This window comes from Pieris napi, chromosome 15 (genome assembly GCF_905475465.1).
Source record: "Pieris napi chromosome 15, ilPieNapi1.2, whole genome shotgun sequence".
NCBI lineage: Eukaryota > Metazoa > Arthropoda > Insecta > Lepidoptera > Pieridae > Pieris > Pieris napi.
The window spans coordinates 10,223,116-10,236,054 of NC_062248.1; the positions used below are offsets into that span (position 1 = coordinate 10,223,116).

The 12,939-nt window shown below is 37.6% G+C and overlaps 2 protein-coding genes across 4 annotated transcripts in view; one reads left to right on the forward strand and one right to left on the reverse strand.

Annotated features, from left to right (window-relative positions):
- LOC125056659 (transient receptor potential protein) overlaps positions 1 to 3,363 on the forward strand; it is a 39,846-nt gene extending 36,483 nt beyond the window's left edge. Inside the window, exons 17-21 of one of the 2 annotated variants that reach the window (XM_047659901.1) lie at positions 72 to 234; positions 797 to 957; positions 1,506 to 1,673; positions 2,423 to 2,539; positions 2,786 to 3,363. In XM_047659901.1, coding sequence (XP_047515857.1) covers positions 72 to 234; positions 797 to 957; positions 1,506 to 1,673; positions 2,423 to 2,539; positions 2,786 to 3,294 — 1,118 coding nt within the window. In that variant the 3' untranslated portion in view covers positions 3,295 to 3,363. The remainder of the gene's footprint in view (positions 1 to 71; positions 235 to 796; positions 958 to 1,505; positions 1,674 to 2,422; positions 2,540 to 2,785) is intronic. The other variant, XM_047659902.1, reaches the window with a different exon arrangement.
- Positions 3,364 to 11,044: 7,681 nt separating this feature from the next.
- The window catches only part of LOC125056660 (transient-receptor-potential-like protein), a 32,796-nt gene continuing 30,901 nt past the window's right edge, over positions 11,045 to 12,939 (reverse strand). For both annotated transcript variants that reach the window (XM_047659904.1, XM_047659903.1), the window contains exons 23-24: positions 12,287 to 12,412; positions 11,045 to 11,856 (exon numbers count right to left, since the gene is read on the reverse strand). In XM_047659904.1, the coding sequence (XP_047515860.1) occupies positions 11,832 to 11,856; positions 12,287 to 12,412 (151 nt within the window). In that variant the 3' untranslated portion in view covers positions 11,045 to 11,831. The remainder of the gene's footprint in view (positions 11,857 to 12,286; positions 12,413 to 12,939) is intronic.

A 12,939-nucleotide genomic window follows, 5' to 3' on the forward strand; every position in this document is an offset into this window, starting at 1 on the left:
GTTAGTTTTACTACATCCATATCTAGATTATCTTCTGAAGAGTTTGTAATTAAGGTATATTTATATTTTAGTTTCTGGAAAGAAGGGTAAAGTGATGGAGAGGCGAATCCTCAAAGACTTCCAGATTGGTATAGTCGAAGGTATTATCAAGGATGTTATATCCAAAGAGAGCAAACCTAAGGACGTGTTCAGTCAAATTGCTAAGGCCATTGTCAGAAAGGGAAGCCCTGAAAAGTAAGTAAAAGTATTCAACGATATAGATCCAGAAATTGTTTTGTATGATAACTAACAATTTTAAAATACACCTTCTTAACATGTCCTATGCTAAAACGGAGTGTATTCTTATTGTACAACAGTAGTTTAGTTATAAAATTGTAAGTGTTATGTAGAAATTATTATGTCAAAAGAAAAGACTGGCTGCCCACGAAACAGAGAATCCTAGTGTGGGGCACTTTCTTTTTTAACATCAAAATCAACATCCCTTTTATTATGTATAAAACAGAGTTTTTCTTTTCTTTTATATGAAACTAATAGCAAATTTTAGGTTAATTATGTGGTTTCCGAATCGAAAAATTGTATTTTTTATCCTTTTCTGTACGTTTTTTTGGTAGATTAAACATGACTTTTACAGACTGGATGGGCGTATTACACCCATATATTTGTTTTATATATTGGTAAGAAATGGTCGGAGTCTAAACTCTAATAAATAAAACAATCAATCAAAGCCGAACAAACAAAAACTATAATAAATCGAGTCTTTTTATAAAATGATAAATATTTCTTTTATAAATTTTAGTAAAAAGAAAGATTGGAATGCGGCGGTCAGAACGAACACTATACGAAGAGATCCAATCGGAAGTACTTCTGAAGCTGAAACTAAACGCAGCAGGCAGTCACTACGCGCGCATATCCTTGATAATGTTAAAGATAGAACAATCGATCCACAGAAATTGTTAGGTAAGATCTCGTTTCTAAATATAATAATTCACAAACATAAATAGTGATAATTGCTATAGCCAAAAATGATTGATACTAATAAAGTTAAAACAAGACATTGGTCTAGTGGTTAGTACCCCTGACTCCGAAACCATGGGTCCCGGGTTCGATCCCCTGCTGAGACGAACATCGATGTGATGAGCATTTGGTGTTGTGCTTAGGTCTTGAGTGTTTAAATATGTATTTATATTTATATCTATCTATAGTGTGTATGTATGTGTCGCCTAGTCCCCATAACACAAGCTTCTTCACCAGCTTAGCATGGGACCAGGTCAATTGGTGTGAATTGTCTTTAAAAAAAAAAAAGTTCAACGCTCAAAAGCACTATTTTGACTTCTCACTTATCGTCAGTTTATTCGATTTTGGTAAATGACATTACTATTGTATCACCGATTTTTCTTATTATATTAAGATGTTTTTATAATGCACTATGTATAGAACTGATCCAACACGTATAAAGCTCCATCCCTACTAATGTATATAATATATCATATTTTCTCAATGTTCAGAGTTTAACCCTAAACTATCGGATGTAACGCCAACAACGCGAGTCGCATACGCTAAGTTCATGAGAAGCAAGATCAAATCAGACTTCAGCGAACGAGAGAAGAGTGGCATTTCAGAGAAAGACTTCAGCATTGAAGACGAAACGGCATCTGGAAAAGTTAAGATTAAGAGTAAGTAACTTATTAGCTTAAGAAAATAAGTTTTTGATGTGACAACATCTATTAAACTATGAACGCCGGCTTGCACGAAAAAGCCTGACAGTAAAACAGGGTCTTAAAATTTGTTAAAATGCAGGAATTCAAAAGAGTTTTCAAAAAATATTGGTTGTTTGTAAAGTAGGTTTACGATCGAGATGTTTACGTGATAACGTCTTATTGGTGATATAAGTTTTTGGGAAGTAAGAAATTAATGAAGACAACAATTTTTTCAAATTTTAAATTACATCTATCGTTTTATTCACACTTTTGATGATAAATTTCGGGTGTAAAATGACAAGTTTACTTATTCGACTATGATATACATTTTTCTTCATACATTCACGGAATGACCGGCAGCGCTCGAGATGAGACGGGAGATCGGTCCGTCTCTCTCTCGTTATACCTGCGATCGCGCTCGTGAGGTTTTGGTGTGACACAAGTTTCTGAACATGTCACCCGACTAAAACGATTTTAAAGACGTTATCACGTCAAAAACGTACATCTCATATACATACAGAAAAATCCAGTACTTTATACTATTTATTATTCGAAAAAATTCTATCTATTTGACTACCATGCATATGCCGTATACATAGTCCGGAAAACAATGCAATTGTTTAAAATCTAATTCATACACACCATTTATATTTTAAGTAATATAATATGCACTGCCATAGTACAACAATTAAATTTTAAATTCATCACAATAATCTGACTTTCAGCTCCACCATTTAGACCCAAAATACCAATACCAATACCAATACCAGTACCATCAGGTGATGAGAACCTGAAACAAAACGAAATTAAAGTTCAAGCACACATCGAAGAGAAAGGAATTGGTAATATTAACAAAACTTTAAATTTCTCCTTTCGACCTCCCCGATGCTTCTTCTTTTCTGCACCCTTCTTTCTAATTTATGGAATACTCTTCCAGACATATCCTACAATTTCTTGTTAATTCATCACTTTAATAAATAGTTGAAATTGGTTTATAACATACACAGACACTTTACAGACTAACTTGTCAAACAAACTCGCTAATACGTAAACATTATAGTTATTCGATTCGATTATAATATTTCCAGGTGGTCCCTCAAGCCCAGGTGGATCCAATCAAAAAGATGCAACACAGCCAGCAGGAGAACCTAGCACAGGATCACCAGGCTCTGAAGCAAGAGTCGAAAAGAAAGAACACGTTATCCAGATAGAAAATGAACCCGAATCACCATCCAAAAGCTTATACATAACCAAAGAAGAAGACTCTAATTTACAAAAACCCATCACACCCACACCAAGTTTACATTCGAAATCAGAAAAACCAGAACAAATCCTATCAGCGGCTACGTTAGAAAAAGATCATAGTGCATCTAGATCTGATAGCAAGAAAGATAAAGAAAACGCAGAGGAAGCAAAGGAAGTCCCCAAAGAGGATAATCCGAAAGTTCCACCTAAAGAAGAAAAGCCTAAAGAGCCTAAACCTAAGCCTCCCAAACCTAAACCAGCTCCTGCACCTGAACCAGCATCAGCTCCAAAAATGGTGACAGACAAAGGCAAATCTAAAGTTACGGGTAAAATGGTTTCAGGCTGGCTGTAGTGACTGAACTGTTACGATGATTTAGTGAGAGAAGTGTCTGAATGTACAAGAGCCGATCAATATGGGAGGTACCGAAAGCAGTTGCTGTCTCTGCTGATAGCATACTGAAAGAAAAAGATAGTAATACTTATAAAGAGTGGAAGGGCCTTGTGTATTCGGTATTGGTACTTAATTTAAGTGCAATAATTCGATATAAGTTTGTTTTTTGTTAGAAAATAGAATTCTGTTAGTGACTTTTCCGTATTCCGTGATTGTTATATTTTTAAAAATCAAATATGAAATATTAATAAATTTTATATTTAGAGAAGCCTGCCACTTAAACTTAAATATATTTATAGTATAATTATTTAAATTTAAGAATGTATGAAGATTAAGGCGTTTTTAGCTAGCACTTGGTTCCTAACGTTATTCCATTTGTATTCATATAAATTAAGATCGTCTTAAAATATTATTTAATAAAATTTCTTAATGACATAATATTTATAATTAAAACAATATAATTCAGTAACAAGTAAAAATGGTTTTATATTAACGAAGCTTAGACAAAAGCACTTAGACGAAAGCGAAAACTATTTTTGATAAGGTTTCATTCAATTTCATTTGGATTTATATTTTTACAAACCTATACCACAAATAGATTTCTGTGTTGCCAAAGATTTTAATTAGCGTAAATATATATTTATTTTCAAAATCGGACTAAATCGATAGACGAAAAAATAACATGCTTTTCATGCCTCAAACATTTATTATATGCATTTTTACTTTAAAATAAATCATCAAAATATTAAATAGTACCTATTTGTATTTGTATATCATTAAAATAAACCTAGCATTACACATTAAACTGTTTAGTTATGATAGCGTACCTTGTAACTGTTTTTATTCCATAAACTGTATTGAATCAATTGTTTCAAGAGTTTAATCTAGTCATACTTCTGTTGATTATTTATTTAGGAATAAAGAGCTTGTTTATGATATTTTGTTTTTTATTTGAAGAACCTGTGTATTGGGCACGAATCATATTATGGGGGTCTCAAGAAGCAAGTTCTAACAAAATAAAACTTATATTTCAATTACAAACTGTGGTAGCTCGATGTAGTTACCGAGTATGGACAATTTGACACCGTTGTGTACTCGTACTGTCTGTAGTCCGCGTTTCGCTACCATCGGTGACGTTGGAGTTTTGTAGAACTTTGGCAAATCCAGATTCGCACTTGCAAGGGGCAAGGGAAGGAGCGGATACGGGCCAGCCGGCATCATTCCGAAGCCTCTCCTCGCAAGCTCGTTGGCGAGAGATTGTGGAACCACTGTTATATAGTATTCATTGAAATCATTGAAAGAAATATTTTGTAACGGGGATCTAGCGTTTAAATGATGATAGAACTTTTAATTTAGTGTATGTTTATTACGTATAAACATACGCAAATATTAATTTAATATATGATTTGCTTTAAGCCATATAATTGGTTTAGCTTGTACACCCTGGATGATGATTGGTCATGTCAAAATATGAACCACTTACTCGCGCCTCCGTTCCGTAGTTGTGCCACGACACAACAGTGTTACGTGTTACGAGTGCCTCATGGGCATCATGCTCGTCATTTGTTTTTTATAGAACAAGAAGCAAACGGGCGGGAGGCTCATCTGGTGTTATAAGAGGCATGGACACTGTCCCTGCCAGAGGGCTCGTGAGTGAACAACGGACGTCGAGGTAATCCGTTCCAGACGCACAGTTCGAGCGAAAGTTAAATGCGCTCATAGAAAGAACATTTGTGAACAGCCGAGAATCGAACCTACGACGTCAATGATGAGAGTCACACGTTGGAGCCACTAGGCCAACGCTGCTTTTCTAATTGTCAATGAACGCATAAATTCGCGTTTAATCAATGACAATAAATAATCACACTCACTGATATACTAACTTCTAACAATATCGATAACTCAGTTTCCTTTATGTGTACATAAACATACAAGCACAACTGCAATTCATACTCAAATATTATAAATTCCAGGAATAAGTTTTGATTTAAGATTTATAACTACGGATGTATGTATTGAATTGTTCGTGTGTGGCAAGGTTCAGTCAAAAACAATATATTACTGTAAGAATTTATTGCTGATTCACAGATATGGCTGGCAACTAAAAATTTCATATACACAAAATATATCAAATAAATATACAATTAAATTATACAAATCATAGACGCTATATTAAAATGACAATTAGTCTCTTATACCTATGTTAATAAAATATGATGCTATAAATATATTATTAGCTTGGACATAAGATTTAAAATCTGTATAATATCTGAAGTCGTACACAATCTTGTAACAATAAAATATAAATTTGGTTTTACTCTCAAAAATTGCATACAAATTAAGTATTAACAGATCAGTTCTCAACGTATTTAAGTTAAATACATTTTATACAACATACCGTCTTTTATAAAGTAAATAAATCTAAATTGTTATGACGGTATCAAAGTACTGCAACTCAAAATACCTGAATAGCTTCTTCATAAAAACCAATTATGGCAATAATTCGTTTCTTTTAATCACAATAATAATACATACTGATAGAAGAATGTGTTTTCCTAGTGGGAGTGCCATGCTGTTGCCTTCGGGCTTCAGCCAAATGGGCAGGCACGACCGGGGCAGTACCACTGTCTCTCAGAAAACCGGCGTGAAGTGATGCAATAAGTTTGCCTTATTGTACTCGCGTTTCGTGCGGTGAGAGAGACTCCCGGAGCCCATTCCCCCCCTCTACAAGAAATATGAAGGTGCAGAAAAAAAGACAGAATCTACCCCAGGGGGGTACCACACGCGCTCGCGGTGGAGAATCCCCCGGTGGTGGACGCACAGGCTGCCCTTCGTATTCTGGGGGGGGCAATTCTGCGCTCGGAAAAAATAACATAATTCGTTCTCGGGGCAAACGGAGCAAACCTACAAAGGCACCCCCGTCCACACTCGCCGTGGACTTCACAAATGTTAGGGGGCTCAATACCAATATCAACGCAGTCCACTACCATTTAGAGACTGCGAAGCCGGCCTTGCTCTTTCTTACCGAGACTCAGATTTCCTCCCCGGCTGATACTTCCTACCTCTCCTACCCGGGGTACAAATTGGAACATTCATTTGTGCCGCGGGCGGGAGTTTGCGTGTACGTCAGAGAGGATATCTGTTCTCGTCGCCTCGGGACGCTTGAAGGAAGGGACCTATCTAACCTCTGGCTGCGCGTAGACTGCGATGACCATCCGCGATTCTACGCATGCCTGTATAGGTCCCATAGCGGAAATATCGAAACTGACCGACTCATTGAGCACATCCAAATGGCTACAGATTCCCTGCTCGAAAGGGTTCCTACCGCTGAAATCGTGATACTTGGCGACTTTAACGCCCACCATGCCGATTGGCTCGGCTCTGAAACTACCGATCACGCGGGAAGATCCTTTCACGACTTTGCTTTAGCCTACGACCTGACACAAATGGTCCCTGCGATTACGCGAATACCAGATGTGGATGGTCATAAACCCTCTTTGTTGGACCTTCTGCTGACTTCACATCCGGAGAACTATCAAGTCTCTGTTGACCCGCCATTGGGTTCATCAGATCATTGTGTGGTCCGGAGTACTGTGCCATCTACGCGCCCTTCACGGCCCCGCTTTATGGGTTGTCGCCGTATTTGGCACTATAAGTCAGCAGATTGGGACGGGATGCGGTCTTTCTTTGCGTCCTACCCTTGGGGGCCTATGTGCTTTTCGCCGGAAGCTCCAGATTCCGTCGCCGCCTCTGTCGCCGAAGTGGTTCTGCAGGGCATGGAACTCTTTATTCCATTTTCTGCGGTGCCGATCGGTGGCAAGTCTCAGCCCTGGTTTAAACGTTCTTGCAAGGCGGCCTCGCGTCGAAAGCGAGAATGCTTTAAGGCATGGGCGGAAGCGGCGAAATCTCGTGATGCCAATACCAGCGAACTTAAAACAGCATATAACTCAGCCTCCAGGTCCTTCAAACGGGAAATCACTAAGGCAAAGTCAGAGCACATTGCCAGATTTGGCGAGAGATTGGCCCAACTCCCTTCAGGGACTCGAGCCTTCTGGTCTCTCGCCAAAGCTGTCCAGGGGAATTTTTGTCAGCCCTCCATTCCGCCACTGCACAGGGAGGATGACTCTCTGGCCCACACTGCGAAGGAGAAGGCCGACCTTTTGGGCTGTCTCTTCGCGTCCAACTCGACTTTGGATGACCGAGGGAGATCACCACCGACCATTTCGCGGTGTGATTCCTCGATGCCGGAAATCACATTCCGGCAACGTGCTGTCCGCAAAGCACTATCTTCCTTGGACATTCATAAGTCGAGCGGGCCGGATGGTATCCCCCCAATTGTGCTGCGTACTTGTGCTCCTGAGTTGGCTCCGGTCTTAACGCGCCTTTTCCGGTACCTGTACTCGCTCGGCACTGTCCCGAAGTGCTGGAAGACCGCTTCGATACATCCGATCCCAAAAAAAGGCGATCGCTCTGATCCGTCCAACTATCGCCCAATAGCTATAACCTCCTTGTTCTCCAAAATAATGGAAACCATTATTAATTGCCAGCTCTTGAGTTATCTAGAAGGTCACCAGTTGATTAGCGATTCTCAGTACGGCTTTCGTCGTGGTCGCTCAGCTGGTGACCTCCTTGTATACCTTACCCATAGGTGGGCGGAAGCAATTGAGTCCAAGGGGGAGGCGTTGGCGGTAAGTTTGGACATAGCGAAAGCCTTCGATCGGGTGTGGCACAGAGCACTGCTCTCGAAGCTTCCAGCCTATGGGCTTCCCGAGAAATTATGCGATTGGATCTCCAGCTTTCTGGCCGATCGGAGCATCAAGGTCGTCATCGACGGAGCATGTTCCGACCTTAAACCCGTGAACGCTGGGGTCCCACAAGGCTGTGTTCTATCCCCGACCCTATTTCTTCTGCATATCAATGATATGTTGCAACTTAGCAACATTCACTGCTATGCGGATGACAGCACTGGGGATATTCTTTACACTGGCCGGGCAGGTATTTCTCGGGCAGTTGTTGATGAGTACCGGAACAAACTTGTGTCTGAAGTCGAAACTCTACTACGTGGAGTCTCAGACTGGGGCAGACAAAACCTAGTCCAATTTAACCCCAAGAAGACACAAGTTTGCGCGTTTTCCGCTAAAAAAACACCCTTTGTCGCTACTCCTCTTTTCGAAAACACTCTTCTTAAAGCCACAGCCAGCATTGGAATACTTGGCGTTGACATATCGAACGACGTTCAGTTTCGCGGTCACTTGGAGGGAAAGGCTAAATTAGCCTCCAAAAAGCTTGGTGTGCTCAGCAAGGCGAGGCGGTACTTCACTCCGGGCCACCGCATGCAACTATATAAAGCGCAAATTCGGCCCCACATGGAGTACTGCTCTCACCTCTGGGCGGGGGCTCCCCAGTACCAGCTCCTTCCACTTGACCGTATACAACGCAGAGCGGTTCGAATTGTCGACGACCAATCCCTCTCCGAGCGGCTTGATCCTTTGGCGTTGCGTAGAGATGTGGGGTCACTCTGCATCTTCTACCGCATTTACCATGGAGAGTGTTCAGAGGAGTTGTTCGGATTAATACCTGCAGCTGAATTTCATCATCGGACGTCGAGACAGAATACGAAATTCCACCCGTATCACCTCGACGTCCGCCGTTCCACAACTGAGCGTTTTTCAAGGCAGTTTTTGCCGCGCACAACCACTATGTGGAACCAGCTGCCCACTGAAGTATTTCCGAACCAATTCGACTTAGGGTCCTTCAAGAAAAGAGCGTACCTATTCTTAAAAGGCCGGCAACGCACTCGCGAGCCCTCTGGCATTGAGAGTGTCCATGGGCGGCGGTATCACTTAACATCAGGTGAGCCTCCTGCCCGTTTGCCCCCCGTTCTATAAAAAAAAAAAAAAAAAAAAAGAACTTGAGGAAACGGAAGTAATTAACGATTAACGATTTACTCGTAATAAAATATATGATGTGGGGATATGACACGTAGAACGCTTTATATATTTGCGAGGCCATCACTCCACATATTCCGTGGTCATAACAGTGCAATAAAATGAATTAATGTTTAAATATACACGAAATCTTCTTTATGAATATAAAATTAATATAATGTTACAATCTTGAAACAAGCAAAAGTGTCAAAGGCCTGTGTAATTATTTCGTACCGACTAATAATACAATATGTTCGGCCTATTTTAAGGACAAACGAAGGGACCGAATAGCATGGAATCAAATCACACTTAGGGCGGTCTATCAGACAGTCATTTGTCACGAATTCGATGCTGAAACTACACACCCCATATCTTATAATTCCAACACATTTAACACGAAAAACATTGCGTTAAATACTAAGAAGCAAATAGAACCTTTTTAAAACATTGTTGTGTTTTAAAAACTGTTCCTGCTTTGTGTAGTTAACGCTCCTTACTTAAACACATAAATATTATTTAGTTTTGAAAAACAGATAGTAAATAAAACTGTAATGAAAAAACTGGTGCTGTAACTATTGGGTTCTTGACGCCGATTTCTGTATTTGGTTTACTGTTTACAAGTAGGTGATCAGCGTGTGCCTGACACATCGTCGGCTTTTTTAAAAGCATGCCGGTTTTCCTTTACCATAAGAAGTGTTCAATGCGCTAATAGAAAGTAAACAGGTGCATAGCCGGTGTTCGAACGACCTCAGGGTTGGAAGTCACATGCTGAAGCCACTAGGCCAACACTGCTCTTAAAACAATAACTAATTTCGGTTTTTTAGTATGTTTAATAAGGTATAGTACGAATAAACTAACATTAGGCAAAGCGTAGGTTACATGAAACGTAATTAAATTAAAAAAATATGTTGTAAAACCTATACACTATACATTGAAATGATATTTACTATACTATATCAACAATTGCGAAGAAATTTTTTATTTAGTATATAAATAATTACATAACCAACAATTTAACTTACAGTCGAAAGTTTTAAAATCGATAAATGGGTAGGGATGGTTTTATAAAGGGTTAAGTTTATACAACAAAAACCTCGACGCACAAGAAATTTAAAACAGCCTACGGCTTCCAGATAATTAGGAAAGGTTATTAGCAATTTAACTAAAGTCTTACAACTGTCAGCAACCATAACATTGTTTACAGTTACGGAACTTAGTTAAACAACTTTGTTATAAAAAATATTTAACTGAAAATGTTTCAGTAGAATGATTGTAACTGACAATGTTTATTTATATGTATTAACTTAAGCTTAAATATGGCAATAATTGAACGTTGTAGGTTGTTAAATAGGTATTTAGTATTAATAAACTTAAGTATTAAGATTACATTACAAATGATTAGAATGCATTATTTAATAATACTTCGTAAATAAACACCAATGTCAAGCGATTACATAAAACGGCAGACTCGATATAAATATTATTATAAATGTATTATTCTAGTAATGATTATTCGCGTGAAACATTAATAATAATAATTTATTGCAAGAATATGGTACAAAAATGTGTAAGGTGGTACAATCGTAAGTTCGCATATTCTGCCACACACAATGGCGCGCAAATTTGTCTTAAGGAATTTATTACTAGTCAATGTCAATTATTATAATTAATTTTAATTTGATAACGTAATATATTTAAATTATGTGATATTAATTCACTACAAATAATATAAGACTTTGCTATAACGATCTGAATCTAAATGTGGCCAAAAGTGTGGAAAGCCATTGTGGCAGAATGCGAACTTTAGATTGCACCTCCATACATTTGTACCATATTCTTGCAAATACATTTTTACTACTACTATACTATAACTAGAATATAGCTAATGTGTAGTACTCGCGTAAATTAAAATTTAATACGTTGTATAAAGAAGCAAAAAAACTATTATAATTACATTAGCCGGCTTACACATACAATGCTTTAAATACATCATACAAAAGTGACTAGAATATGTTTGCATATTACGGCAATTATGGATCTTTGAATTAATAAATAAGGAGAAAAGGGAGTAACTGGAGTGCCTTGGTTAACACAATTTCACACGTGCAAGAATGCTAAGTATAATTGTTTAATAACGCGGCAGGGTTTACACTTGACGCACACTTAAAACTTGCGGCAAGTATATTAATCTATTTTGGATCTGGAAATACAATAATTTATAATTTTATACAAAATATAGGGAGGAGTAGTAATTCTATATTAAACTATGGATTAAGGATATAAGCGAGTAGAATTTTAAATATACTGTTTGGACGGTTTTGATAAGGCACACATATATACACAATACAAAAGTAGAAAATATAATACTTTAAATTATTCGTGGATTAAAGACATTCTAAAAATATATTTTAATATCGCTTTTCTACGGATCTGAAGCTTACTAGCAAAATAATAATTTCATGGTAAATTAGAGCCAAGTTTTCGATGTTTTCCTAATACTCCTGATGTTCTCGTCCAAAGATCTTTGCTGTAGAGGTTCCGGAGTTGGTATCAGATATTCCGTACTGTCCGTCACTGAATTGACCGGTGAATCCGGCTAAAGAATATTCATAATATTAGCCCACATTTGAGATTAGTGCACATTTGGACATCATCAGTTCATGTGCCTGTTTATACAAACTACTAATACGAAATAGTTTTATTTTAAACACTGATAACTCTTATCAAATTATGATAAGGTAACACACACACACACTAAATACTAATTTTGCACCCTTTAAGAGTATTAAGTATCTGCCTATAGTCAATAGTGTGACACAAAAACCTGTCCCAAGCGCATATTGAACAAAAAGTAAGCAAGAATCGTTAGTAAGTATAAAAAAAGTAAATAAAAAAAAGTATAAAAAATATATCGCAATTTTATAATACTCGCTTTCGAATAGTTTTCGTATAGTTATAACTAATATCGAGTACGTATAATATTCGTACGTAATGCGCTAAGGACAAAGTTATTATTTTTTACTTACCATGGGTGGAGGAACTGGCACTGCTGGCACCTGAGACTCTGCCTTTGGCGCTGGTTCAGAACCAGCTGTTGACGCACGTTGGCATATAGGAGTGCATGGTGTGATTTCCATTGTTGGGGCTTGGATCTAATAGAAAAGAAAGTAGGATTTTATTTATTAATTTGTTTATACTAACACCGGTGCACCACAAAAAACAAAGGAAAGAAACAAATGTGTGGCCTGGATAATATGTGCGGACGGCGTGCTCAAATATAATGCTAATAATAAGTCTAAAAAGCTTTGACTATAAAATAGCAAGATGGACTTCAAACATTGATTATAGCGATTTTTTCTTAAAATCGCTATAATCAATGTTTGAAGAAGAAGAAGTAATATTATCTATATTACTAAAATCATAAATTTAAAGTAAATAGTGGAATAATCGGTCATTAGGATTCAGGTCAAAATTTCTTCCAATAAATTTATACCAAAAAGTTTTTATTGCTATTTTTTTACGAAATTTCTAGCGATTTTTGATAATCTGTGATCCCGTTAGCTTTTTTCGCCATTTTTGCTTTTAATTATATACACTTTTTTATGTATATATGAACGGATAAAATAGTGTATAAAACTGTATTAAATATTTTATTATATCTAGATATGTACAACTTCCT